At 42.1% G+C, this 25,984-nt stretch overlaps 2 protein-coding genes across 7 annotated transcripts in view; one reads left to right on the plus strand and one right to left on the minus strand.

The window, feature by feature from the left end:
- The window catches only part of LOC133219202 (coiled-coil domain-containing protein 146-like), a 71,474-nt gene extending 71,043 nt beyond the window's left edge, over nucleotides 1–431 (plus strand). For all 5 annotated transcript variants that reach the window (XM_061366366.1, XM_061366368.1, XM_061366369.1 and 2 more), the window contains one exon: nucleotides 80–431. In XM_061366366.1, the coding sequence (XP_061222350.1) occupies nucleotides 80–283 (204 nt within the window). In that variant the 3' untranslated portion in view covers nucleotides 284–431. The remainder of the gene's footprint in view (nucleotides 1–79) is intronic.
- Nucleotides 432–1,585: 1,154 nt separating this feature from the next.
- GSAP (gamma-secretase activating protein) overlaps nucleotides 1,586–25,984 on the minus strand; it is a 48,147-nt gene continuing 23,748 nt past the window's right edge. The window contains exons 14-31 of one of the 2 annotated variants that reach the window (XM_061366371.1): nucleotides 25,164–25,241; nucleotides 24,598–24,690; nucleotides 23,129–23,346; nucleotides 22,783–22,852; nucleotides 21,996–22,078; nucleotides 21,302–21,355; nucleotides 17,337–17,462; nucleotides 16,874–16,929; nucleotides 16,434–16,465; nucleotides 14,806–14,867; nucleotides 13,106–13,201; nucleotides 8,688–8,758; nucleotides 8,032–8,126; nucleotides 6,597–6,716; nucleotides 5,538–5,599; nucleotides 3,573–3,677; nucleotides 3,341–3,434; nucleotides 1,586–2,320 (exon numbers count right to left, since the gene is read on the minus strand). In XM_061366371.1, coding sequence (XP_061222355.1) covers nucleotides 2,220–2,320; nucleotides 3,341–3,434; nucleotides 3,573–3,677; nucleotides 5,538–5,599; nucleotides 6,597–6,716; nucleotides 8,032–8,126; nucleotides 8,688–8,758; nucleotides 13,106–13,201; nucleotides 14,806–14,867; nucleotides 16,434–16,465; nucleotides 16,874–16,929; nucleotides 17,337–17,462; nucleotides 21,302–21,355; nucleotides 21,996–22,078; nucleotides 22,783–22,852; nucleotides 23,129–23,346; nucleotides 24,598–24,690; nucleotides 25,164–25,241 — 1,616 coding nt within the window. In that variant the 3' untranslated portion in view covers nucleotides 1,586–2,219. The remainder of the gene's footprint in view (nucleotides 2,321–3,340; nucleotides 3,435–3,572; nucleotides 3,678–5,537; nucleotides 5,600–6,596; nucleotides 6,717–8,031; nucleotides 8,127–8,687; nucleotides 8,759–13,105; nucleotides 13,202–14,805; nucleotides 14,868–16,433; nucleotides 16,466–16,873; nucleotides 16,930–17,336; nucleotides 17,463–21,301; nucleotides 21,356–21,995; nucleotides 22,079–22,782; nucleotides 22,853–23,128; nucleotides 23,347–24,597; nucleotides 24,691–25,163; nucleotides 25,242–25,984) is intronic. The other variant, XM_061366372.1, reaches the window with a different exon arrangement.

The following is a 25,984-nucleotide window of genomic DNA, read 5'->3' on the forward strand; positions in this document are numbered from 1 at the left end:
CTTCCTCTGCGAGGCATCCTGTACACTGGCTGAAGAGAGCACCGCAGTGTGAAGTACATAACCCCTGTTTGTTCCACAGCGCGCTGCAGAAGAGGAACAAGCTGCAGCACCCAGATACATCCGCACGACAGCCGAGCCACGGCCCACTGCCTACATCCCCAGTGACGAGCACAGCCTCCCGCTGCCGCGGCCCTACGGTGCTCTGGCTCCCTTCAAACCAACTGAGCCTGGGGCAAACATGAGGCATTTCAGGAAACCTGTGGTGAAGCCAATCCAAGTCTGAACAGGCAGCACCTGAGACAGCAGAGACATTGCTGGCTGCTGAATCTTAAGGGTCAACAGCATTTACACTACACTGAAAGCATGTCTGTTACCATTCAGCCAAGTTAAATACTGACCACAAAGTAGCTGTTAATGTCACAAGCACCGTGACTCCATGTCTTGGTTTAAACCCTGTCGGCAAGTCAGCCACACAGTCCACTCCCTCACTCTCCCCCGCCTTTCTCCAGCAACAGCCCCCAGCTCCTGAAGGGACAGGGAGGAGAATCAAAAGAATGTAACTCCCATGGGCTGAGAGAAGAACAATCCTGTAACTAAGGTATAACACAAACCACTGCTGCTGCCACCAATAATGATGATCGTAAGGGAAATAACAAGGAAAGAGAATACAATACCACCTGTCGATACAAAGCCTGACCGAGCAGTGAGCCAGCCCTTCTGGGTAACTCTCAGTTACATGCTGGGCATGACGTGCTGTGGTATGGAATACCTCTTTGGTCAGTTTGGGTCAGGTGTCCTGTCTCTGCTTCCTCCCGGTTCCCCCTCCTCCCTGGCAGAGCATGAGACTCACAAAGTCCTTGGTCAGAGTAAACATTACTGAGCAGCAACTAAAAACATCGGTGTTATCAGCGCTGTTCCCAGGCTGAAAGTCAAAAACACAGCGCTGCACCAGCTACTAAGAAGGATAAAAAATGACTGCTACTGCTGAACCCAGGACAGTATCCACCCCTCATACCATACCATTCATGTCATGCCCAGATCCCACATTTTCAGTATATCATCGCTCTTACATCCACACACACACAGACAGAGAGAGATCATTCCTTAGTGCATGGACCAATCCCTAAAAAGCTGCTGAGTCCATTTGGCCCATGATGCCGGGTTCCATCCCTTGTAACAATTTTTCAGGGCGGGAAAGGCTGTGTGCAGTGTTGGATCGTTGCCTGCTGATGCTGGTTGTTCCTTTACCACAGAACTCATCTGGTTCTATCAAAGTTCATTCTCTGTTGGGATGGTGGTTGGGGGGAAGTCAGGGCCAGTTGCTGGTGACTTGAATCCATCTAGTTGATGGGCTATAAAAGTATTACATAGCAGGCAACAGCATACAATTGAGTTCATTGGCTGTTTTCCCCTAAAATCAAATCCCCTTGAGGCATACATCAGACTTCCCCATCTTCCCGCATTACCCACCAAGTATATCCCAGTCCCTGAGCAAAAGCAATCCCACAAGTGGGTTTGCCTTTACCTGAAGCAGGAATAACCCAGACTGTCTTCTTAACAAACCAACAAACAACAGAACCATGTCTCGTGCTCTTTAAAGAAATTATATTTTGTGCTAATTATAAAACTGAATATATTAGAAGCCAACTCCAAAGACAGCAGTACCGTAAGGTAACACACAGCCACCATGAGGGCTGAACACGTCATTACTGATGCGTTATATACAAGAACTGATTCATCATTTGTTATTCTTACCTGCTTCATACAATCACACCAAGAAATAATTTTATTCATCTAAATGAGTAAACAGTTACTGGCCTCTTGTTACAGTACAAGACAATTGGACTACCTTTCACAGGACTGTCTAGCTGGTTAAGATAACTGACACTGATATCAATTTTCACAGCATGTTTTGATACCCGCCGTAGTTCCACTGACTGACCATTTCAAAACGAAGTCACTGACATATTTCAAACCTAGGCTTGTGTCAGATGCATTTCTGTAAGGTGTATCTCAAAGTAAGTAATTGCACCATTAACACACTGGACCAAACACTGCTTTGAGTAGCTTACGTCCATAACGGTGGCTACCCAAAGCTGCAGGTGACCTGGGAAACAACGTGACATTTAAGTTTCAAAGAAAAAACTGATTGCACACTTGCTTCTGTGCGAGTACTTCTGATGAGAACCACAGCTGGGCAGCCTTCAATAGGGGTGGCTTCAGGAATATTTGAGACCCAAAAGTGTCATGGTGTGTTTGAGTGCTGTTTCCTCCACAAATCTTACATTGACGTGGTCTTGTTTCTCATGTGGCTGCACACCTAGAGAAGAATCATGAGAGAGTGTTTACACCATTATAAGTGCTGTCATACACTCAGCCCTGCAGTCGGCTATAAACATCATCTACAACAGATGAGGTAATAGGTGTAACTGTGCTTTCACTTACACAGAATACCTTCAGCTTTCAGTGAGCTGTTTGGATGCTCACCACGGCAAAAAAAACCAACCTGTCAGTGTGGTTAAGTAAATGATAATCCATAGAGAGCCAAGCTAGAGCCCCTCTGGGGCTGCCAGGGATTTCCACATGAATTCTACACAGGAGATCCAAAAGAAGATTTAAGCACAGTGGCCATGTTAGTGCTAGTACATAACAAGGACCAGAGCACATTCCCATATACTTGTAACTCTTTTTCCTTCCCAAAGAGGAATATGAATATATCCATACATGGACAATCTTGTTTTACCCTCTAGGTCCTTATCCTGACCTTATTTTGCTTATTAGTACAGGCACAGCCAGTAACGTCAAACAGCACAGTGCTTCCCTTAGCACACCTTGCTTTTTCAGTAGAATTCAAAGTCTTCAGATGCTGATGTTCACTGTCTGAAGCAAACGCCCAAACCAACTGTATTTCACAAACACGAACAGCTTCGAGATGAAAATACTACGTCAGAGCACCTCCTATTTTAGTGGTGTGGATGCTCTTTTCTGAGGTGGCAGATCTGATCTGGGCTGCCTCTTAACCACCAGACTGTATAAACAAGGAACAAGCCCTTCTCCCCGTCTGAACACAGAATAACAGCTACCACCATGCTGTACACAAACCACGATTCACTACACGTGTTCTCAAAAACGCAAGTTTGCCAACTGGATCCAACACACAGAGGATGTGCAGTGAAGAAGCCTCCTGACAATTCCCATCAGCAGAAAGACAACCAAACCTACATGTCCGGGCATCACTGCAGTTGTAGAGCTCGGTTATGTCAGTACAGTCAGGGTACTGCCAAGTGTAATCATCAAAAGTAACAATTACTGGTCTTCCAAAGTACAGAATTAACGTTACCTTGATTCTCTATCTCTGCCAACATGCTGGTCAGGTAGTTAAGTGGCAAAAACTCTACAGGGACCGAGAGTCTCTCGGGGACAAACCTGATACACTGTAAGGGAGAATATGTCAGGTTAATTCAGAGTTGCACAGTACCAAGTTTCAGTGTTACCTCGAGTGTGCTGTAATTTACAGAAAGGTCAGGAACCTCAACACTGTCAAAGCAAAGGATTAAAGAATGTGCTCTCACCTGCCTGTTCTCCAGCTTCTCGAGCAAGAGCTTCACATACTTCCGTGCCATTAAGTTAGCATTGATCGGATGATTCCAAACCTGTCGGACTTTCTGACCAAGAGCCTAGTAAGCAAAAACAAACCCCCAAACCTGAGAACATAAACATGGGACAGGGGAAACTTGGGAGGGGAAAAGGGAGGGAAAACCCCACAACAAATCCAAGCTATAACACAGATGCTTTGCTTTCAGACAGCGATGACAGAAGCTGAGACATCACTTTCACCCATGGGGCCTTTTTTTATAGGCAGTAACTGAGAGGTTACAACATGCTCTCAAAATGTGGGAAAGAACCCAAACCTTGCTACTCGGTACCCATGGAGCTACACAGTAAGTTTCTATGAATTGGTGTGTCTCATTACCTCTCTCTCACTTTGCATGTATACTTAAACATTAATAGGTGCATAAATGACTGTTTATCCTTTACTGTGACTCTGGCTTAGATCCAGTCTTCTCCCAAAGAACACCACTGATGCCCCATTCCTCGGTGCTCCTTCAGAATGGGGCTTCTTGGGCTCAGCCTAAGGAATGCTACAAAAGCAGAACGCCAACAAGGATAGATACTAGGAACATATTTTGAATCCTGTTATTTAGGACCTGATTCTGGGAATGGATAACACTGATTCCCATTCCCAAAGGCAAAACAGATTCAAACCCAGATGTCCCAAAGCTTCTAACCCTAACCAATGAGCAAACAAATATGAACACACTGTGAAATGAGCTCCACCTTCTGCGAGTTTCCCTATCTAAATCTTTTTTTCCCATATTACTTTCAGCTGTATCACAATACAGACTACTGAAAGAGTTCATGTACAGTTTCAATGGTGCTTAAATACTTGCTTCTGATGGCACTGAAGTCATCTACTGAATGCTGCCAGCTCAAAATAGCCCAAGTCACCCCAAAGTGTCCTTTCAGGCAAACAAACTATCCTCTGCATTTTTTCCCAAAGCTGCAAATAGATACAATGGGGCACTGAGTGCAGTGTGCACATGTAACAAGCAGTACATGTCCCCTACAGCACTCACAGCTCAGCCCTTGGCAGCAAAGCACGGTTGGAACAGTGCTCTCAGCCCACCAGGCCTGGGGCTGGCAGCTCAGAGAAGCCCCACACTGACCCCAGCTCACCCACCCCTGCCCAAAACAAGACACAGAGGACAAGGAACCTCCTGTGGAGCTCTCCTTCCCTACCCCTTCTCAAAACTGCTGCCAAATAAAGAAGCCCTTGTTTGAGGAAAACCAAAGCAGCACTTCTGGGCATGTGAACTATATGGACAGCCCATAATAAGCAAACAATAAGTAACTTGAGAAAAGCCTGTTCTACAGCAAGGCCCTCCCCAAGGGAGAATCCCTGATGTTCCTCTGCAGCACTGTGATGTGCACTGGGAGCAAAAGACGAAAAGGAAGAAGTCAGTTTCCCATTCTGTCAGAACTTTTAATGGAGCACTAGGAATTAGTTCTGAGTCACCTCAGCAGCAGGTGAGGTGGGAGATTTCACAGAGCAGGAGGTGCTGTAATTGAAACCCACCACAGTGCTGTGCTACAATCAGATTTTACAGCTTTTACTGAACCAGCTTTTGAACACATTTGATTCAATGTATAAAACCAAATGCTGAGGTCACGAGTGAGAAAGGCATTTGCAGATGCTAAAAACCACAAACCCCCTCATAAATCCTCTTTAAATCCCATTAACCCCCTATTGCTTTATGCAGATGAGTAATCTGCAGAACAGTGTCAGTCTTGTCTGACTCCTGCACAGTACTGGAGACACTGTAAAACACTATGGACAAATGTGCAGTTTAAGTTACCACGGTACCCTGCAGGTCACAAGCAGCAGACAGAGGTTCCATTAGCTTGATCCTATGCACAGGGAGGAGCTGCCTATGAGCTCCAAAATCCAAGAAACAACATCCAAAGTCATTAGTTACCTCAGGAAGCCTCATGACAATACTGAACTTCAGCTTTTCGTTCTTCTCAGTGTCATCCAGATCTGCAAGACAAACACAAATAAACCAAAACCCCACATGACTAAATCTTTCCACTTTCACAGAAGGCATTCTGAAAACACCTCTGTAATGAAATGAAAATGTTAATTTTAAATAAAGGCTATCAGGAGTGTCAGTCACGTTTATACCATTTACATAAACATTTTTCTGTGTATTTGTATGTAACTTCACCCTTTTATGTAACAATTTATACAGTAATTCCAATGTGTTTTGACTATGTACAACTCCCCGTATTTATATTTATTTTATCAAGACCAGGCACAGATTCAGACAGCATATTGTGTGCACATATTTTCTTGAACACTGGAGAAATAGCCCATTACAAGGGAACATGGCTGCAGCTATGATGAAAGGCATTACTGCTGGAGTATCTGTTCCTGTATGTGCTGCTTCCTGGGAGACAGGCTACAGTTTCCTCTTCCTCCCTTCTGACCTAGAAAAGGCAATTGGATCATAGACTCACAGAATAGCTTGGGTTGGAAGGTCATCTAGTCCAACCCCCCTGCAGTGAGCAAGGACATCTTCAACTGCTCCATAACCTTCAGTGGCACTGAGGTCAGACTGACAGGCCTGCTCCTCTTGTTCCAAACACAATTAAAGCAAAAACTGAGGACTGGATAGCACACTAACCTCCTTAAACATAGGTGTGCACTTCCACAGAGTCACAGAAATCCCCAAACAAATTATACGGTGAACTTCAGTATTTGCTTTCATAGAAGTCCCAAGTGGAAAAACTATAAACTGACATTCTCTCCAATCAGCTATTTCTTTGTCTGCTATGGAAAAGCTCAATCATAGTGTCCGAGCTCCAATTTTCTCCTTTCAGCTGGGCAACACTATCAGCTACAGTGCTCACTAAAACAACACTGAGAACAGAAGAGTCTCCTGGGTGGTAAACACTGTGTCTGTGTTTGAATGGCTGAAGGGACATCACTCCAGTTAGCTGGCTGGGAACAAATAAACACATGAAACTCACTGTACCTTTCAGCAATTTCCTGACACAGGTTTCTGTCAAATGCAACACTCCATTATCAATGTAGTGCAGGAGGGTGTGCAGAGGAAGACATCGAACACCAAGCCCCAAGTGCAGCGTGTGAAAACCTGTGAAAGAGAAACCAACTTGTTTGGTACACCACCAACTATTGTTTTCCTAAGTCTGTATCAGAGACTGGAATTACTGTAGGTAAAACCACCACTCTCTCCTTAACTTCTGACTGCTGCTAGTTGGTGAGGAATCAGTTTATCAAAGTCTTATGTAGTCTTATTTAGGCATCCTTTAAGTCCTCTCAAGTACAGTCCTGTCAGAAAGAGGAAAGCCAAGAGGACTGAAAACAGTCATTACAGTCGTGCACAGTCATTAAACATTTCCAGGCTGTTGCTTTATATCTGAATTGTTCTATTATTTTGACTTTTATCTCCCTCTTTCCTCCTAATTACAGAATCACAGAATCCCAAGGGTTGGAAGGGACCTCGAGAGATCATCTGGTCCAAACCCCCTGCAAGAGCAGGGTAACCTAGAGTACATCACACAGGAACTTGTCCAGGCGGGCCTTGAATATCTCCAATGTGGGAGACTAATCAAAACCTGAATTAAAAAAATTAATCAAAACCTGAGGCCTCACCACCCTCAGTATGTGGCTGCCCCTCACACATTCCCACACACAATGTTAAGTTTCTTATTTAACATCAGGCAGATGATGGTCTTGTCATCAGGTGACACCATTACATGGCAGTATTCGTGCCCCCACAGTGCAAGTCTGGAGGACAACCTCAAACCACAAGCAGCTTCAAAGACTGAAGACAGATCAGGAAATCCAAATTTGAAAGATTCAAACTGAATAAGAAAGCATTAAGAAGCCTTTCCCTAACAGAAATAAGCTCATGCTTTGGAAAGACTCTAAGGGATTATGAGGAGCTCTAGGAAATGAGAGTGCTATCAAGAACAGCACTTCCATCAAGGCTGGAGATAATCCTTTCACAGCATAGAACTGAAAAACACTATCAGGGCAACAGCATGAGAGAAACCATTCTCTTTTTGCCACAGGACAGGGACCCTTGCAGCCCTTGATACTGAAGTCTAGTTTGTCTAAGAAAAGTATATTCTTTTATTTTAAGAGGAAAGTCTAAATCTTCATTCTAAGCTGAGACTATGCCCAAGCGTTCCAGTGGAAGCTGAAAACAGAACTAAACCTTTATTTAGAGAGAACCTTTGTTGTTTCTATTTATAGTAACTATTCAGTTTTCCTTCATTACACTTGCATGTGTTTATGGACGGTCTTCCCCTTTGTAACTGTTTTGAACAGATTTCAATACTGCCAAAGCTAATTTGACACGTGCTGCAACTTGTGCTCTTCTGGAAGGAATTCCTAGCACTGCTCTCCTCACTTACCATTAAAAGGCAAAACGCAAGACTTACCAGGAGGTAAAGGCAGGCACATGCCATTTGCAGCTTCCAGAATACGACTCATGATGTGGAACACCGCAAACTCTCCCGCACTTCCTCTCTCATTGCTGTATTTAACAAAGCAGCAACACATTAGGAACCTGAAAAGCCCACACTCTGGTGGAGATACGGTTATGTTGTGGTTTTACATGTACACTTTGGTTGAGCTTCCATGAGATACTACCTTGCCTACTCAGGTGTCTGTCACCTAGCAGCACTAGCTGTTCAGTGTTGACACACAGTCTCTGTGGCGTCCCCTTCCTCCTTCGCTCATTCCTACGTATCTGCAAGTCTCAGCAGTAGCTGGCATCAACAGCAACAAGTGAAATATTTTGAGTGCTGGTGTAAGTGATCTGGCTTTTATAGGCATTTAACACCCACTTCCCCTCTTCAGACCACTGAGAACTCAGCAACTTTGCACTCCAGCTGCAGAACAGCCTATACGATTAACACTACTGTTGGCTCAGAGAGGGCTAGCAGGCTCATTAAGAAGAGTACATGACAGTCATACTGACATTCACAGTAGAGTAAGCACCGACTGTTCAAGCAAGTGGTGTTGTTGAAGACCAAAACTAAGATGCCCATATTTTAAAAGGCAGGCTGAAAACATTAACAAATTACTTGCTCACAAGCAGAAGATGCAGGAATGAAGATGGTGTCTTCTCCAAACTTCTTTCATTATTTGATGCACCAGATTCAGCTGCAATGAAAAAGAGAAGACAGAATGTTTCTAGGAGCCTGTGTACAGCACGTACCTGGCCTTCACTCACTTCACACACCAGTTTACATTCAAAACTCCTCATGAGACTGAGACTCCAGTATTTATCTTTGGTTTGTTTTGGTTTTTTTCCCTAGGGACACAAAATATAAAATTGATAAAAATTTGAATTGTAACTGAACTGCCTTTTTTTAAAGTTTAAATTAAGTCCTTCCAGTTCATTAAAGCATTGTGCAAGACATACAGGATCTTAACACATTGTGCTTCTTGCGGATCAACTAATCTCACGCACTTGCATCAACTTCTCAAAGATCTGTTTGCCATGAAAGCAAAAACTGCATGTCCCATGTGGCAAGGAAAGGTCCCAAGGGCCCAGACAAAACTGGATGATGCTGAAGACAGCAAAATACTCAAGTTTGCTGAGAAAAGTCTGCTGGAGAAATCACCAATCTAGTCCTGGCAAGGAAGAAAGGTGAGACAAGCAAATGCCTTTCCTCTACCAAGTCCTTTTTTGTCCTTAGCGAAGTAAAATAATCCCTCAGCCCATATTGTTGCTTCTTTGTGCTCCCAGTACAGACTGTCAGCATACAAAAGCCATAAGCCCTGCTCTCACTTGGGCCTTCTAAGCTTCTGCAGCTGACAGAGAGAAACCACACGAGAGAGTTGAACTAGCTTCCTCAAGCCAGCCCCTCATGGCTGTCATGTGTAACCACTTCTGTATCTCAGTAACAGAACTGAGACGCTTCCTCTACCCTTTTTATCTCTGGACCTCAAAGTGCGGTTAATCAATCTGTCCTAGGAACTCTCAGTAAGCAAGTCTGACCCCTCTTTAGCAGAGAGGTGTCATGAGAAGTTACAAACCCCTTTTCTCCCACCAAGATGTCCAGAATCCAGGAATCCTTTTTCCCCCACTTTCTTTTCTCCTCTTAGACCCTGCCCCCTCCAACCTCTAACTTGTCCAGGCTCTAAGCAAGAGACAAACAGGACAGACAGGAGAGGTTCCTATGCAAAGGCAAGGACGGAAATACTGATCTTCAGTTGCTCCTGAGTGCTCTTCACTATACTTTGGTCGGAAAGCTCTACAAGGTAGCACCTTCTCCCTCCACCACTTCACCCAGCCTTGTGCGGCTATCTCATGCAGAATAACCACTTAATACTTTCCATCTTCATACCTCCTGGATGCAGTGGAAAGCTCCAGTTTAATCTCTCTGGAGGACGGCAAGTTTTCCCCACTCATTTTCCAAGAAATGAGTGATTTCCAGTTTTCAGAGAAGGGTCACAACAACTGCACATGCTGCCGGAATGACTTTCATCTCCGGCCAGCACACAGGGTGCAGCTAAGACCTCTGCGTCAGGAGCTACAGCTGAGTTAGAAGATCAGTGTTGAGGTGAAGGGAAGGTTCTTACAGGCTCTGAAGTCACCCTTATTATTTGTGCTACATTGTTTTCATGGGTGTGATACTCCAGAATCAGTATTCTGTGCTTAACAATACAGCAAATCAATACAGCTTTCAGAGGGTATAGAAAGATGGCAACTTCCTAAAGCACAGTCAACACACTTAAACCTTAAATATAGACATGCTTGTGACCAGACACCCTCATCAACCCACTTTGGACATCAGCATCTACAAAGGACATCAAACAAAATACATATAGAAAGAGAAGCCATGACTCAAAACTTTTTCCAGTACATAACATACAGCTTAATGTGCATGAGAGAAAGGAAACATCATCTGGTTTACAGAGGCAGCACACGCAGCTTCCTCACCAAGGCCAGCAGCGGGTCTCTTGGGAACTAAGAGCCTGACCTACAGCTTCACGGCCAAGCCATTTTTCACTCAGTAACAAAGACATACAAAACGAGTGTTTTCTGTGCAAGTATCAGAAACCATTTCCCTTGGAGTGCTCTAAATTAGGAGAGAATACCTGGCCAGCAGCAAGACACTGCATGCAGTAGGGCCTAGGCTGACATTTGCAAAGAACCTGCCACCCTGAAACCTCTACATTTTCAGGCATTGATGCTGAGTAGCCTGAAGTTCCACTACAATCATTTGGAACCACAAATGCTCAGCTCCTGTGGATGCTTCTACAGTAAAGATATGGAAGTAGCCAAAGAAAAGAATCAGCAGCAAAAGAGAAAAGGGAGACAGAGTCTTGCTTTCTTCCAGATCCTCTCCTGGGCAGGGCATACAAAGCAGTCCTGAGGAAATTCAAATCCAAATGGTGTCTGTCTTCTATACCTCCGCAGTTGAGACTACATCAGATGACAGCCAGCCACAGACATCAGCGAAAAAGGTGCAGCCACTGCAACAGCTTTCAGAGCAATTTCAACAGTTTCTGCTGAGGCTGCCTGTTCACTCTGCCTCCCCTTCCACTTGCTGTCAGGGCAGCAAATGTCATGCTGCTCTGTAAGTTATTTCCCCCCTTTCCTGCCCCACTGAAATGAACAGAGAGAAACACACATGGAGTAAAGTTAAGGTTAAGTGACTGCAGAAGAAAGAGAGAATATGGCCATACAAACAACCACTGGAGGCAAGGGGCATGGGGACTGGTACCCAGGCATGCTCAGGCCCTTCAGACCACTGTGCACACAAGGGAAATCCCACTGAGAAATTTCATTCACACTTCCCCATGTTACTTCTCTGTATACAAACACACACAGCTCTCTGACACCAACCAGCCACTCTGTTGTTTTACAAGGAGCTATCAATGCTCCCAATGTGTCGGCTGCTTTTGACTTCAGCTGCAATTGAATTACACAGTGGCTACACACCATGGAGCCCTATTCTTAGCCACTCCTTTGCTCCTGAATGTAATAAAATATTTTATGACTGCAAACAAGCAAGTAATTTCAAGTCTCTGCATGTTTCACTACATGCAGTACTGACTGCATGTCAGTAGCTCAGCTACATGTTGATGATGCTACAGAAAACTGTCAGAAGACCCAAAACAATTCTTTCCCCTGAAGATCTTCCAAACATCCAGGCTATAGGAAAGTTTAAGATGCAAGAGTTTCTGATTAGGATGAGGAGAAACATAACTCTAACAACGAAATCACTTCTGAAGATTCCCAAACTGCACCTGAGATGCACCAGCCAGAGGGCAGGAGCAGTTTTGAAAGACACATTATCTTTTGCCTATAGCAGCTTTTCTAAGAATGAGAAGACTCTAAATTGAGTTTAAAGAATTCCCAATTTAGGGATGCTAAAAAAATTAACTAATCCTGAGAGTTTGCTGCTGGGGAGCGCTGAGACTTGCTTTCATTGTAAGATTTAGTCTGCAATAATTTAGTCTTGCAGATCAAGGCCACACAGGCATTTTTGTGTGTTTTATCTCAGTTTGTATTAAGAATGAACAAATGGTAACTGAAAAGTGAACAGAAAGAGAACAAACATTCCATTTGTATTTTTTTTCAGCACTGTTTGCAGGTACAGAGCTTTGGTCCATGCTGTGCTGTTCCTACTTTAATCATCCCGTGATGGCACTTTCAGTATTCAAGATATGCAGCAATGTATTCTACACCAAACAGAATGATCTAAAGACCATTCTTTCAACTTTCAAGAGGAGTTCACATTTTCACTTCTGGGAGCAGACCATATTTGTACAAGCTGTAAAGGGAACTGTTTCTTCTGTATTCTGAGTGACCAATTGTCCTGGGTTTAGCAGTAGCAGTCAGTTTTTTCTCCTTCTTCGTAGCTGGTGCAGCGTTGTGTTTTGACTTTCAGCCTGGGAATAGAGCTGATATGGAATCAACCATCCTCTGCTACCACCAATGATAATAATGATAGGAGAAAATAACAAGGGAAGAGGATACAATTCCACCCACCGAAACGAGCCCAACCCCCAAAGAGAGCCCGTGCCCTTTCGGGTAACTGCCAGTTACCTCCCCAGGCATGACGTGCTGTGGTACGGAATACCTCTTTGGCTAGTTTGGGTCAGGTGTCCTGTCTCTGCTTCTTCCCAGCCTCCCCTCCTCCCTGGCAGAGCATGAGACTCGGAAAGTCCTTGGTCAGACTAAACATTACTGAGCAGCAACTAAAACCATCGGTGTTATCAGCTCTATTCCCAGGCTGAAAGTCAAAACACAACACTGCACCAGCTACCAAGAAGAATTAAAAATTGACTGCTGCTGCTAAACCCAGGACCCCAATACAAGTCTTTTTAAGTATTATTTCCTTTATCAATATATATACTATTAAGCAGCAGAGTTGACCATCTTAAAAGCAATCTCCTCCCATGAAATACATGCTACATACACACAGCACACAAGACCTTACCCTCCAACAAATACACACTTGCTCACAATAGTGACTATGAAATCAAACTAACCAGGTTTGCGACGTAATCCAAAACTATTTGGTCAATCTTCTTTTTTCCTACATACTGCAGATGTCTCATAAGGTGATCCTTTAGCTGCGCAACCATCTAGGAAGAAAAAGGCAACAGTTCAGTGTCCTTGGGCATCTTCAGAAAGATGGGAAAGGTTCAGCACGTGCAAGCCCTGATCAAGCGACATTAGCACAACAAAACGTTTCCCTGTTACAAAACCCCAGTTCAGAGCAAGATCCCAAGCTCAATACAACCTTGCCAGATTCAACAGCAGATATGAATATTCAGAATGGTTACTGGTGCAAATTCAGCAAAATGAGTGCTAAGTTGAACTTTCAATGACACTGAAGAGAAAAAAGTTATAGTTCTTGCGTCTCTCTCGGCCAAGCCAAGGAAACAGGGTATCATAGTTTAAACCCAGCAGGTAACCCTGTTGTTATTTAGAAATTGCTTTTACAGGGTCAAAGAAGGATTTTAACATGAACACAGATCCCTAAGCGTGCAAGTATTCGTTACATACAAATAAACCTGAGGGATTTTACGACAGAGAAAACTCGCACAACTAGTGGTAATAGCCAAGAACCCAAGAACCTGAGTGATTAATGGCAACTGCAGGTTAAACATTAATTGTAAAGTCTTTAAAATAAGGTGTTTGTTATCATACAGCCTGTGCTACTCCCTACACGCTTCTTTCTGAAACATTCTCTGGCCTCACGTAACTGGACTGCAACTCAAGTCTGTGCTGGTTCTTTGCTGAGAATTACTACGAAGTATTATTTGTTTCATAGCTCAGAGTAAAACTGAGGCAAGCAAAAACTTCTGACTCAAGGAGTTACCAAGTAAATTGATCTCAGTGTGCCAGGGCAGCAATATAGGTATTAGGAAAGCACAGATAAAGAACGGCGGTGGGCTGCTGTTCAGATCTGTGTGAATCAGATGCAGGGAATGAATGTAGAGACGCTTCAGAGACTGAGGCAGAACTTGAAAACAAGGGGACAAGAATGCAAAGAATGAAAATTCGCCTTAAGATCTGAGCAGACAGAACAGTGTTGACATGCTCTTCATAGATGCAGTGCTGAGACTCCCTGTGCATGCTGAAGAGTTTTATTTGGGTTTAGTATGAAGAGAACAAAAGATAGCAAAGATGTGTATTTAGACAGAGGGAGGACAGGTAGGGATTTGAGATTGGATTTATTACCCAGAAGCATAAGGATGGTAGATCCTTTAGAGAGAAATCATCAGTGAAAACAGTGCAAAAGAGGAAGGGACCTCAGAACAGCCATAGAAGGCAAAGGAGACAGTAAGAAGGGTGTTATATTGAAGTAAAAGATCTGTGATCTTCTCTTTGAGGAAAGTAGTAGGTGGGAAATTCACTTATACATGTTTCAAGGATGTAAAGTAGTTGAAAAATAACAGAGGGATGAACTCCAGGAGGATGGAATAACACTTTCTAGCCAAAGACAAGTTATACTGGGAAAATTCATTCTGAAAAATCAATTTTCCATTGCTGGTTTTCCCCTATGACCTGTTAAGATGATATTATGACATCATGACAATGAACTCTGAAACTTAAGAAATACCGTGTTTGTCCCATAGCTACTCTGAGTGAGCTTCCACATAGCACTGCCACTCATAAGCTTAGTCTTTACATTTGTTGAGGCTGTGCCTCCTCTAGTGCACACTGTGACAAAAGCACATACCAGTCCCATTAGTAATTGCTGCTGATAATCTTCCTCTTGAAAGAGAGGTACTAGCCTTTCCTCTGAAATAAACAGAGCAAGAATCATTCAAGGATATGATGCTACAGAAATCCCATGAGACTTCAACCAGCTTCAAAAGTACTCAGAAACATACACAAACAAACAGAAGTTATGGTTTGATCTACTCACAAAATCAAGACAGTGAAGAATCAAGGACTGGAGAAGAGAACTGAGGAACGGAAATTAACCCTGTATTTGAAATCTTCTCACTCAAGTGCTTAACACAGGGGAACACACACCTGTCACACCACTTTACACTTCATTTGCATTAATTGTTCTTTGATATTTAAGTAAGAGTCTCACAGTGTGATGATACAGTAGAGCAAAGAGGCACCAAGGACCTTCTGGTAACACCACTGCAAATGCATAGACTATTTAGATCTTGTCATTTACAAACAAACATGCTAAAACAGCTGTTTTTTTCCAAGGAAATGGCTAGACAGAAAGTAAATAACCCACAGAATCACCTCCCACTTTCCTGGTTCTCTCCCATGGTCTGCCTGCTTCTGTTATTCAGGCTTGCAGACCACTATGTAAAAGAACACAACTTTTCTAACTAAATGGAAGGTGGTTATAGTATCTACTGAAGTTTAATACTCTGTATTTCCTAGTCAGTACTCCCTGTCTACTAAAAAAGGAAGAAAAACAATTTCCTATTTCATCATCCAGCATAAGCCAACATTTTACAGACCCCAGTTCTGGATTTTTACAAAGGTCTTCCCAGCCATCTTTGCTCACATGGAAATATATTTACTCTGCCACTTAGCAGCACAAGGACCTGGGTTGTTTGATTTTAAAAGACTTGGAGACAAATCTACAGGGAAGATACACTGTCTAGTAATAGTTAAACATATGACTTCTTCATCAATGGAAAACATGAACCTGAGGCTCACAAAGTTCATACAAGGCTCACAAAGTTCATACACGGCAACAACCAGCAGCGGTGCAGGTGACTGGTGTCAGGGGCTGGAAATGAATGCACTGAAAATTCTTTGCAATGAAAGGAGTGAGCAGCACTTCAGATCAGCATAATTCTGTGGCATACAGTAGCAGGGCACATAGAGGCCACTGATGTGTGAACAGCAGGAACATAATTTACTACTAAATTCAGTTTTACTTATTTGTGACAGAGGAACTGAGCATTGCAAATCCTCCTGCTCCTAGGGAAATTCATTATGCCTCCTTCCTCTACACCATCATTTTTCACCAGCCATAATCTCTTACTGTATGTAAGCTCTGGAGTTGCAAAGGATTCTAAAAGGACAAGACTCAGCAGTAACATGGCATCATTGATACCCTTCTCCAGGAGAAAAAAAGCCTGAAGAAGAAATCCTTTGGCAGAGAAAGTTTTGATCCAATATGAAATAGAAACTTTTTTCGAAGGGCTTCCTAGTCAGTGTATGATCCTATCGCAACTCTCAGAGAGAAAGTGTTCCTCTAATTTAGTAACTCAGATTCTTCAGTACTGAAAACATACACTGCCATTTACTTTTAGACAACAACAGCTAGATGGAAATATTCTAGCAAACCTTACAGCTAAGGCCTATATCAAGGCAAGTTTTACTTACCAGAATCCCAAGTGTTCAGATGAGAAAGCACCCTAGGGTTTGAAACAAAGGTCAGCATGTTTCATATGCATTACTCTGAAGGATTGCATAAGGCTGTTAAAACACTCAAATGATACTTTGATCTTTCAAAGACAGCTAAAGAAATCCAAGAACTGTACATGTGAATGCACTTGGTAAAGACATTACATAGCATTAAAAAAATTCTATCTGCAGCAGAATCAACCTTCACATCTGCCATACATTTCCTAGTCTAGAGGCCTGGATAGTTAAGATCACACTGTAGTGATTACAAGGATTCCAACAATTGATTTTCAGCTGGATAATCTTATTTGAAGTACGATATCTAACCACCTACCTCCTCAAAGTAAATGGAATATTAAATCCTTCAACACATTTCAACAAAATAAGAAAAGGTGAATACAACAGAAAACAGAACCTACTTTCTGGCGTTTTCAAAAATGTTCCTCAAATAGGCCGTGGTGGGTCTCTCCTCTCCCTGATTGTAAACAAACAGAAATCCCAAAATGAACAGAGCAGAAGGCAAATTAAAATACTCCCCCATAAAATGAAGATGGGAAATTAAGCTGGTTTTCCTTTTGAATAGAAATAATGCAGCAGGGCTTCAACGCACCTTTCAAAAACCCATCCCCATAGGCGCTCACATTAACCTACATGACAATACAGGTATGTGCAAGCTCTGCTTTTGTTTAGTTTCTCATATTATTTTAACAGGCAATCACTTGACTGCAAGTCTCTTTACTTCCCATGATCAGATAGATTCCCATTTCATTATCCTCAATGTAAAAACAGACAACTCTTCCACATTCAGCTTTAAAATACCCACTTCAGAGGCAGCTCTGGAGACTGTTTCAGTGCATGCACATATCAGCAATGCGTATTTACCTCTTCTGAAAGGTTGCGCCATTCCCTCCTGAGCACATTGTTGTGGTAATGCAAGTGTGGTTCTGCATACTTCACACTCTCCAAGTTTGAGTTGAGTTTCTTCCAGAAGTCTTTGGAGTTTTGGAACTGCAAAGTATTTCAGGGAAAGCATGAACACAGGCTGCACCATCCCGTGATTGGAAAGATCTGTGATTAAGGTAGCTTTGTAACAATCTAAGTTAATAAAGTTAAAACAAAAGCAGTTATACTATTTTTTCCCAGTACTTTTATTTCCTTGATTTGATGGCAGGGGTAGCACTTACTCAAACCTGAGCTCAAAATTTGGTGAATGTAATACAGATAAAGGGATCCTAAGTTGGCAAAATTAGTCACCAGGAAGAAATTAGTACTTCTAGGTTATAATTCATCTGATCTATTTCACATGTTTGGGACAGGAAGAACTGTACCTCAGACTACACTGGCCATGTTGTTTATACTTCCACTGATGGCAGAAGGAGCCTTAGGCAAATGACTTAAATGTAAATGTTTCTATTTGGTCAAATAAATCCCATTATGGGTTTCTAGTAGTTCCAAATAGAAGAACAGTCATGATGCCAGCAACTACAGGCTGCTACTATTTCTAAGCTGCTTTAATACTTACATTGCAAACATCCATTTTCCAACCTCAAGTAAGAGTTCTCATCGCAGAAAAGAAACAAAATACAAACATTTCTATAGCTGTTCTAAAGCTTTTGATTCTAAGCTGAAATTTAAACTCAGCTGTGATCACACAGGAGGAAAAAAAAGAAAACAAATACACATTGGTTTCCTGGGCTAGTTCTTGGACTGGGTATAAAGATTCGAAGCTGCTGTGTATAAGGGGGGGTGATGTGATCATTGCTGAGGAACAGATGAGATTAAGGCAATTAATTTGGGCATTTTTAAGAAACAAGATAGTACTACCTGTTCTTGCCCCTCTTTATATATATTTGTTTCCCAACACAGATACTACAGTAGGGACACTTGAAACGAGAGGTCTGAGTTCACAGTATTCCTCCCTCTTGCATTAGCATGTTGGATTTTGCTCTCTCTCCCCTGCTTTTCTACGATGACAATAACTTTAGAAGCAAATTTCAGAAGCCTTTAAAACCACTTCCTACTATAAACTACAATTTGCCAAGGAAAATAAATTGCAGAGACTCAATCCTGCCACCCGCTTCCCTCTTGCTTCCAGTGCTGGTTGTTGCTTTATTATTGTAGCTGCAGCAGAGAAAAATAAACCTTGGTTTTGCTTCATGTTAGTTATATTTAGCAGCTGGGAACTAGGAGTGCATATGGCACCATATGTTCACCCTGCTGGAGCTAACAAGATCTACAACCTCCTACTGCAGTAAGTTGCCTAAATGTTACCAGTATCAAGCAGACAAATATAAAGAATAAAGCGTAAGGGTATCATCTAGTGACCAATCTAGGCAACTGCAACAGCATGACCCCTGCAAAAGTAAGTTCAGGACATACTGGATTTTGTTTGATTGTGGCAGAAGGGAAGCAAGACAGCAAGCTTGCTTCACATACTGAATCTGTGACAGGAAGTGGTGGACTTCAGAACTAAAAGCAGACACCACTGAAAACCCACAGGGTATTAGATCTCATTAAAAAGTTTAAAATAAAGTATTATTTTAATTAAATCTGTTATTTCTTGAGGATCATCAGGGCAAGGACAAGAAAGAGACGGCTTCTTCATCTTAGGGGGTGTTTCTTTTGCATACACTTCTACAGAGTCAGGAATCAACAGCTAAGCACAAATACCCAGAAGATGTTATATTACCCCAAGTCAAAACAAGGCCTTACCAGGCTGCAATCCATGAAAAGCTCCCACACAGCCTTTTATAAGCTATGTTTTTAAGACAAAGAAAGCTCTCTGCTATACCCCTCTGAAAGGATGCAGGGTGACAGTGACCTTTACAAGGCACTTGTCCTCTCTCGGGAATGGTAAAGCTCTATATCTCCAGCAGTGAAGGTATTTGGAAAGCTGTGTAACTAACTACATAGCTCCACAGGCAGCTTCTCCTTAAGAACACCATTTGTCTCCCCAGTGGCTCAGCACAGCATGCGGCAGAGGCTGCCTCTTCCTGTGCTGATCTCTCCGACAACTGCTCACATCACACATTTTCACTCTTCTCATGGACATCCGCCTATTTAGTTCCCTTCTTCCTCCTGCCCCTTCTTTCTCCCCTTCTGATCAAGCCTTTTTGCACCCTGAAGGGATTTGGTTTCTGTGTTTAAAAATGGAACTAAAAATAAAAATCAGACTCACTAAATCTGCAATCCTTATGTAAAGCTTTATGACCATTGGACAAGCTACTCCCCCTTTCCCACAGACTCTCTCAATATATTCTCTTATTGAACAGGATTAATCACATAATTTTGTGATTAAAATACACCTGTTACCCAAATAGCACAATTTTTCTGTGAATATGGACATAGCCTTCCCAAAGGCTCTCAACGATTCATGGACTTGAGAACTCCAAAAAAGCTTCTCAAAGCAACAATTCATCACTGTTTGTGTGAAATGCCATAAAATCTTTGCAAAGTCTGACCTGTGATACCAACAACATGCACACCCTGAAACACAAACAACTGAATCTAGCCGTGGTGGGTTTGTGTCACTGGAGTGGTACAAAGCAGGCAAAGCACTAAACCTTACCCTGCGTATTATCATCTCTGTCCTCACTCAAGAGTCAGAGCAACTTGCAGTCAAAAGTAGCAGGAAATATTTGCCTTTAGTTCAACTCTGACCTTTTCAATCTGTTTAGGTTTCAGACAGAAAATAGGAAATGAGTTCCACAATCAGGAAGTATAGCTGCTAAAGGCATGTGCCCCCAGGGGCTTGAGGTTCAATCTCAGACAAATTAAAGGGCTTCTAACTTTGACCTCAGTGAATTACAGCTATTATCTAGCAACAAATTTCTCAAGACCTGATTTTCCCAGGTGTCCCAGCTCTCAGGGCAGTCTTCCCAAGAAGAGCATGCAAAGCCCAATTCCCTCACAGCAGTCAAGTGTATGTGTAGCACAGCTGTGACGCAGAGCAAGGGAGTAGTTGGTAATTTCACTGATTTTAAATGATTTCATGAATGGTGAAGCTTTATGAGCTAATTACAAGCACTGGGGAGGAAACAGACTCTCACCTCTTTAAAGTGCTATATGAAACAATATTGTCACGTATCCAGAGTCTACTCCCATGTGGAGCTGGTACCGTTGCATTCAAGCTTTGACTCTTCCCATTAGTCCTTCCCAGCAAACTGTTTTATTAGAAGTCTCTTTGAGATTTTGTAGGGGAATACTTAGGCTAAGTTTCAAGTGTTTCTCTAAACTGGAGCTGAAGGTGTAGAATGGAAGATGCGAAGAATCACCCACGTTGTTTTCAACGGAAAGAACAATTTCCACCCAAACTGCATGTGCTCTCCCCATTCAGCGCACTGGCTTTTCCAAGCTGTGCAGGAATCTCTAGATTTAGCTTAGCTGGCCAAAGCCCTGACATCACTGTAATCACAGGATGCTCTGGACAAAACAAAGTGAGAGGGTCATGTACCTTGGGCAGCACAATGAAATGTTTCTCCAAGGAGGGATATGTAGAAATCCTACACATCCGTTGTGCCAAGTTTACCTCCAGCTACTGAGGTCACCAAATGAAGAACTATTTCTTAAGCAGAACTAATTCTTCAAGGATCTTCCCTGTTCAATTGGAGAAGTCTCCTCAAAAACGGGAGAAAAAAAACCAAACATCTTTGACCTAGCAAATATCAGCCTGAATAACTGATATGTTAGTAAATGCATAAGCCCTTTCAAACAAGGCAATTTCCTGTTCAGCCCTGTGTTTGGATAGGGCTGTGGGGACACTGCTTCAAAGTATTTAGCACACCCCCACCCCACAAAAAAAAAGCTCCTAATAGCAAATACAAATGTGGTTTTATACTGGAACTTACCTCTAACACAGGTAGAGGAATAATGTCTGTTGCACATTTTACTCCAGGGATAACCTATAAATACAGATAAATTATAAGAATATTAATAATTTAGCATAAAACATGGGCCTCTCTGGGTATCTAAGTGAATCTCCACTGTTTCCTTTGTGAAACTAGCTAGCCAGACAGAACTGTATGTTCAGTTTTGCTAAAAAGAAACACTGAAGATGTTTCATTCATCTCATTTAAAAAAAGGTAACGCATTAGAACAGTGTCAGAGAAATTAAAATGAGTTATTTGCTCTAACTGTAGCATCTTGCCTAAAGTTATTTTACTTCTACAAACTTACTGATTGATACTGTTTGTCTTGGAAATAACTGCACGATTTTCCTGGTTAAATATATTCTGTATTCATTATAAACCTCATATGACAAGCAGTAAATTAAACCTCATTGTGGAAACAGACAGATTTAATCATCCATTCCATTACAGTAGCTGATGTTCTTTTGTAAATGCTTTTATTTGTTGAAAAAAAACAGGAATTCAGGAAAACGCTGCTAAGGTTAAGACTTGACAAAATAAAATGTGCATAAAGCGCAGATACAGATTTAGGGATTGTCTATGAAAATATAAGGCATACAAGTTAAAGGCTGTATTAAGGGAGAAAAAAATATTCCCTCTAGCTATTAATTAAAGCACCAGCTGTTTTTCTTACCCCAATCCAGTCAAGCAGTGATGTGTAGGGCAAAAGTTTATCCAGGTTGTGAGTTTCTGGACACATTCTGCAGTACAGTGAGGCTGAATGCAACGTAAAAAGATTTGTGTGGGCAATATTGTATAAACTATCAGTCAACAACAGTAGGCTTCAGAGTCAGTTCCTTATCTAGCACTTTTTTAGGGACAAATCCTGCTGCTGTCTCTGCAACAGCTTCCTCCATCGTGGAACTGGTCCCATTCTGTGCACAAAAGGAGGAAGAGAAGTCCAGATGGCTGCAGGGCTGGGTCAGCTGCTTGGCTACAGCTCAGGGCTGCAGGGGTCCTTTGTACAAAAAGGCTCAAGGCACAGGACACTCACTGGCTAGGCTGAGGAATCAGATATTAGAAGGGAATATCATGGTAAGCCAAATCCTTACGAAAAAGTGGGCTGGGCTAAGCAAGAGGAGATTTGTTCCTCTGCTCCAATCTCAATTATTTACATCCCAGATACCCAAGATAGGAGCCAGATGGAGAACTTGCTCTCCAGTGACCTAAAATAACGGTGAATCTCTGTGCCCTACTAGACAGAAGAATGCATTTGAAAGGTTTTACTGTCAATCTGATTTTGAGAGATCTACGTATCTTCTAAACTACTGCTATTATCTCTTAACACCACAAAACGCCAGTTAACATAAATCATAACCAGAAAGTCTGGAAAGAGAGTCGGTTTATGAAATTGTGGCTTCTCCTTAAGTCAGAACTAGGGTATGGAGGGACATTCAGTATGCAGGAAAAGAAATACCTACCGATGATAAATTCTTGAATGGGGTCAAAAGAATGACATGTTGACAGGTTCTCAGAAATCCACCAAATAATCTGTCAGGGTGAGAACAGGGGAGTTAGTCACATCTCTCTGTTAAAGCATGTGTTGTAAACAACTATAGAATCTTTGGTTTTGGTAGCAACACTTTGCATGAAGTAATGATACAGAGATAATGTTTTCAGAACAACCTTGACCAATAAGGCAGTTTGGGCAGCCCAGCACTGCCAAAAGGTGTATGTGAATTGGGACTTTCCTGGCTTCATGGCCTGACCCTGCTTTGTATAAGACATCAGTCACTGAAAAAAATGTAGAGGAGGTTCTTTTCCCACCTGCATTTCCAAGTCTTCCGTGTGTTGGAAGTATAACAGGGCACAATGTAGAGCTGCCAATCTCTCGCTGTCTCGTTTGCTGTTCTGTAGGAGGTTTAGCAAGGCGCCCTCACTAATGCTCACAGCATACATACTTCCTATGTGGCAATCCAAGACTGTTGAAATGAGTGGGGATCGGATGGAGTAGTTCTGCAACATGTCAATTCTTGCATCCTCACCTGAACAACATTGGTTTAAGAATAAAAAAGGACTGAGAACATAAAATTTGGCTGCTGCAGTACTCTTAATACTCCCACATCCCCAGCAATGAGAAACAGTCTGGCTCTTGTACCAGTTGCCCTGGTATTATGCTGAAGAGGAGAAGGAATGGAGCTGGCTGGGTAAAGCAAGTAAATAAAGAGCACAGTCTATACCGAGTTCTTTCCTACTCTACTGCTGAAGAAGAAAAAGTGTGTATATTTGAGAGTCACAATGCCATCACAGGACCAATTAGAGTACATAGGATAAAAAGAGAAGGGCACAAGGCTAGCACTAGAGATTCAGCATTGGAACTAGTACAGATCAGAACTACTGATGTGCAGAATCATGATACAAACTGGTATTGGAGGATCTCTTACCATCAGTCCCAATGGCCAGGACAAGAAGGTTCTACTCTGTGATTACTGATTGAAGCATCAGAACAAAACCACTTTATTTATGCTAATGCTAAGGTTCAGCACCACAGTACTATACAGTAGGATTCCAGACCCTGCGCATCAGAGAATCAGGCCCACCACATAACAGCAATGCTTCCCACTCATTTCTAGCAGATTAGTATTTCATTATAGATATACAACAGGTATTAGTTCCTGTAATGTTGCCCCTGCACCAGTTCCCACTATTTACCTCTCCTTCACCCAATCAGAAGAACAGATTTCTGTTTTCAAACAAAGGCCCCCCACTTCCAAAAATATCCACTTCCCATAAAGACATATTTGTTGGAATTGTAATAACGTGCCTTTCAGATGAGACTCTAAATCGAATTGCATCAGCCTGATCAGGTGAAGGAAACACAGATTTCCTCTCCCCACACCCTCCAAACACACACATTTAGCCCAACTCAATTGGAGGAAGGAAATGTAAAATCAAATTTACATCTCCATGTGAAATTTGAGAACAGTGGAGGACAGAGAAGCATGTGCAAAGATGGGGGATGGGAAACTATGAAACCAAGGCAAAGGATTGCAAATTCAGTGAAAGGTCTTCTTCCATTTCATAACAAGCTAGAAGTGCATAATAGATGAAGTACGAAATGCCACTTCAGATTCTCTTTTTAAAACGGAAAGTGGCAAAAATGCTGTTCTTATTTTTTCAGTCTCTCTTGTTCTTCTTCAGAACACTGTGCAATAAAGCAAAACACAACTTTCATATGAAGAGATTTGAAAAAGTTTCCACTAGAACGATAAAATCACACAGCAGTCACACTATACCTGTCAGAAATAAACTATAGCACAGCAGGTCGGGATGCTGAATATTCAGGAGGTGCAGAAACTGGCCAGGCAAATAAGCAGCCACATAATAGTCTATTTAAAGAAATAACAGTGGTCAATTTAGCACTTGTTCACTTATTTTCTTTAAGAGGCTCTTTCTCATGATTCTCATCTTGGCCCACTTCTCTCTGATGGAATTGATTATATCTAGGAAATATAAAAGGAGTTAATGAAAAGCTGCTGCTGTATTAACACAGGAAACACTAGCAATACATTTGGATTTCCAGGGGAGGATTCAAGGTGCTTGAGACACTTAAGAACTCAGCAGCTGATCTCCAGAGCAGATTCTGAGGCAATTTTAGAGGAAGTTGCTTACTAATAGTGAGGTACTGCAGCATCAAATGCTAAATATAGAAGAAGGAAAAAAAAAAAAAAGCAGCAGAATAACACAACTACTTAAAGTTAAGGAAAAAAAATCCTTTCCTTCTAGAGCAGGGTTCGCCATTTGTCTCCCTACTGGGGACAGAGAATGGCAGTCACACAGGGAAGTAACACAAGTAACCTACCAAGATTTATAAAAGCCACTTCCTTCAATTGATGAGACTCTGTTCTTTCTAGAGAAACTGTAAAAGTTTTGTTGTAACCTGGGGAAAAATAATAATGCTTTTTAAAAACCCAAACAATAAACACCATCTGTTATAAGCTGTCGGTACAAGCCAAGTATGACTTTGTAGCTAGAAACTTCAGCAGTGCCAACACACACAAACAGGGATATTTTAGACTGTTTTACAGGCTTGTCTGCACAGACAGATTTACTTCATCCTGAAGAGTTGCTGCATACTTAGTAGACCTACACCCACATAATGCAGTTCCTTAGTATGCAGAAACTGGCTATGCACAGCACAGCCTATGTTCAAGTTTAAAGAAGCATTCCATCCCAGTGCAAGCTTGCGTAAGAACACGAACCCCCCTGAAAAGGCCAAACACAAATGCTCTACATAGCTGCGCTTCACATTTTGGTGATCTTTCAGCCACTTTAAAGAATTCCCACTTTGTTTATCTGCATGCCCTATTGCTGTAATCTAGTTCAGCTCTGTTTAGACATAGGCTAATTTAGGACCTGCTGTGTTTGCATGGGCTTTGCATCAGCACAGCTGCTATTTTATTCTAGACTTGCACCGTACTTTTTCTGGCATCCAGTAAGAATGACACAGAGCCCTCAAACTTCCCCAGTCTCTGAGAAAAGCTGAAGATTAAAATACAGAGTCAGTGACTGGCCTCCAAATCTCTGCTGTAATATGCTAAAAGCTAAATGGTGTCATGATCAGGATGCTGCTTAATACTGTGTGATAATTCAAGATAAGAGGGAACACCAAGGAAAAAAAGT

This window comes from Neopsephotus bourkii, unplaced genomic scaffold (assembly GCF_033783945.1).
Source record: "Neopsephotus bourkii isolate Nb327-2 ecotype Australia unplaced genomic scaffold, CSIRO-AGI_Nbou_v1 NB_1328, whole genome shotgun sequence".
Lineage (NCBI taxonomy): Eukaryota > Metazoa > Chordata > Aves > Psittaciformes > Psittacidae > Neopsephotus > Neopsephotus bourkii.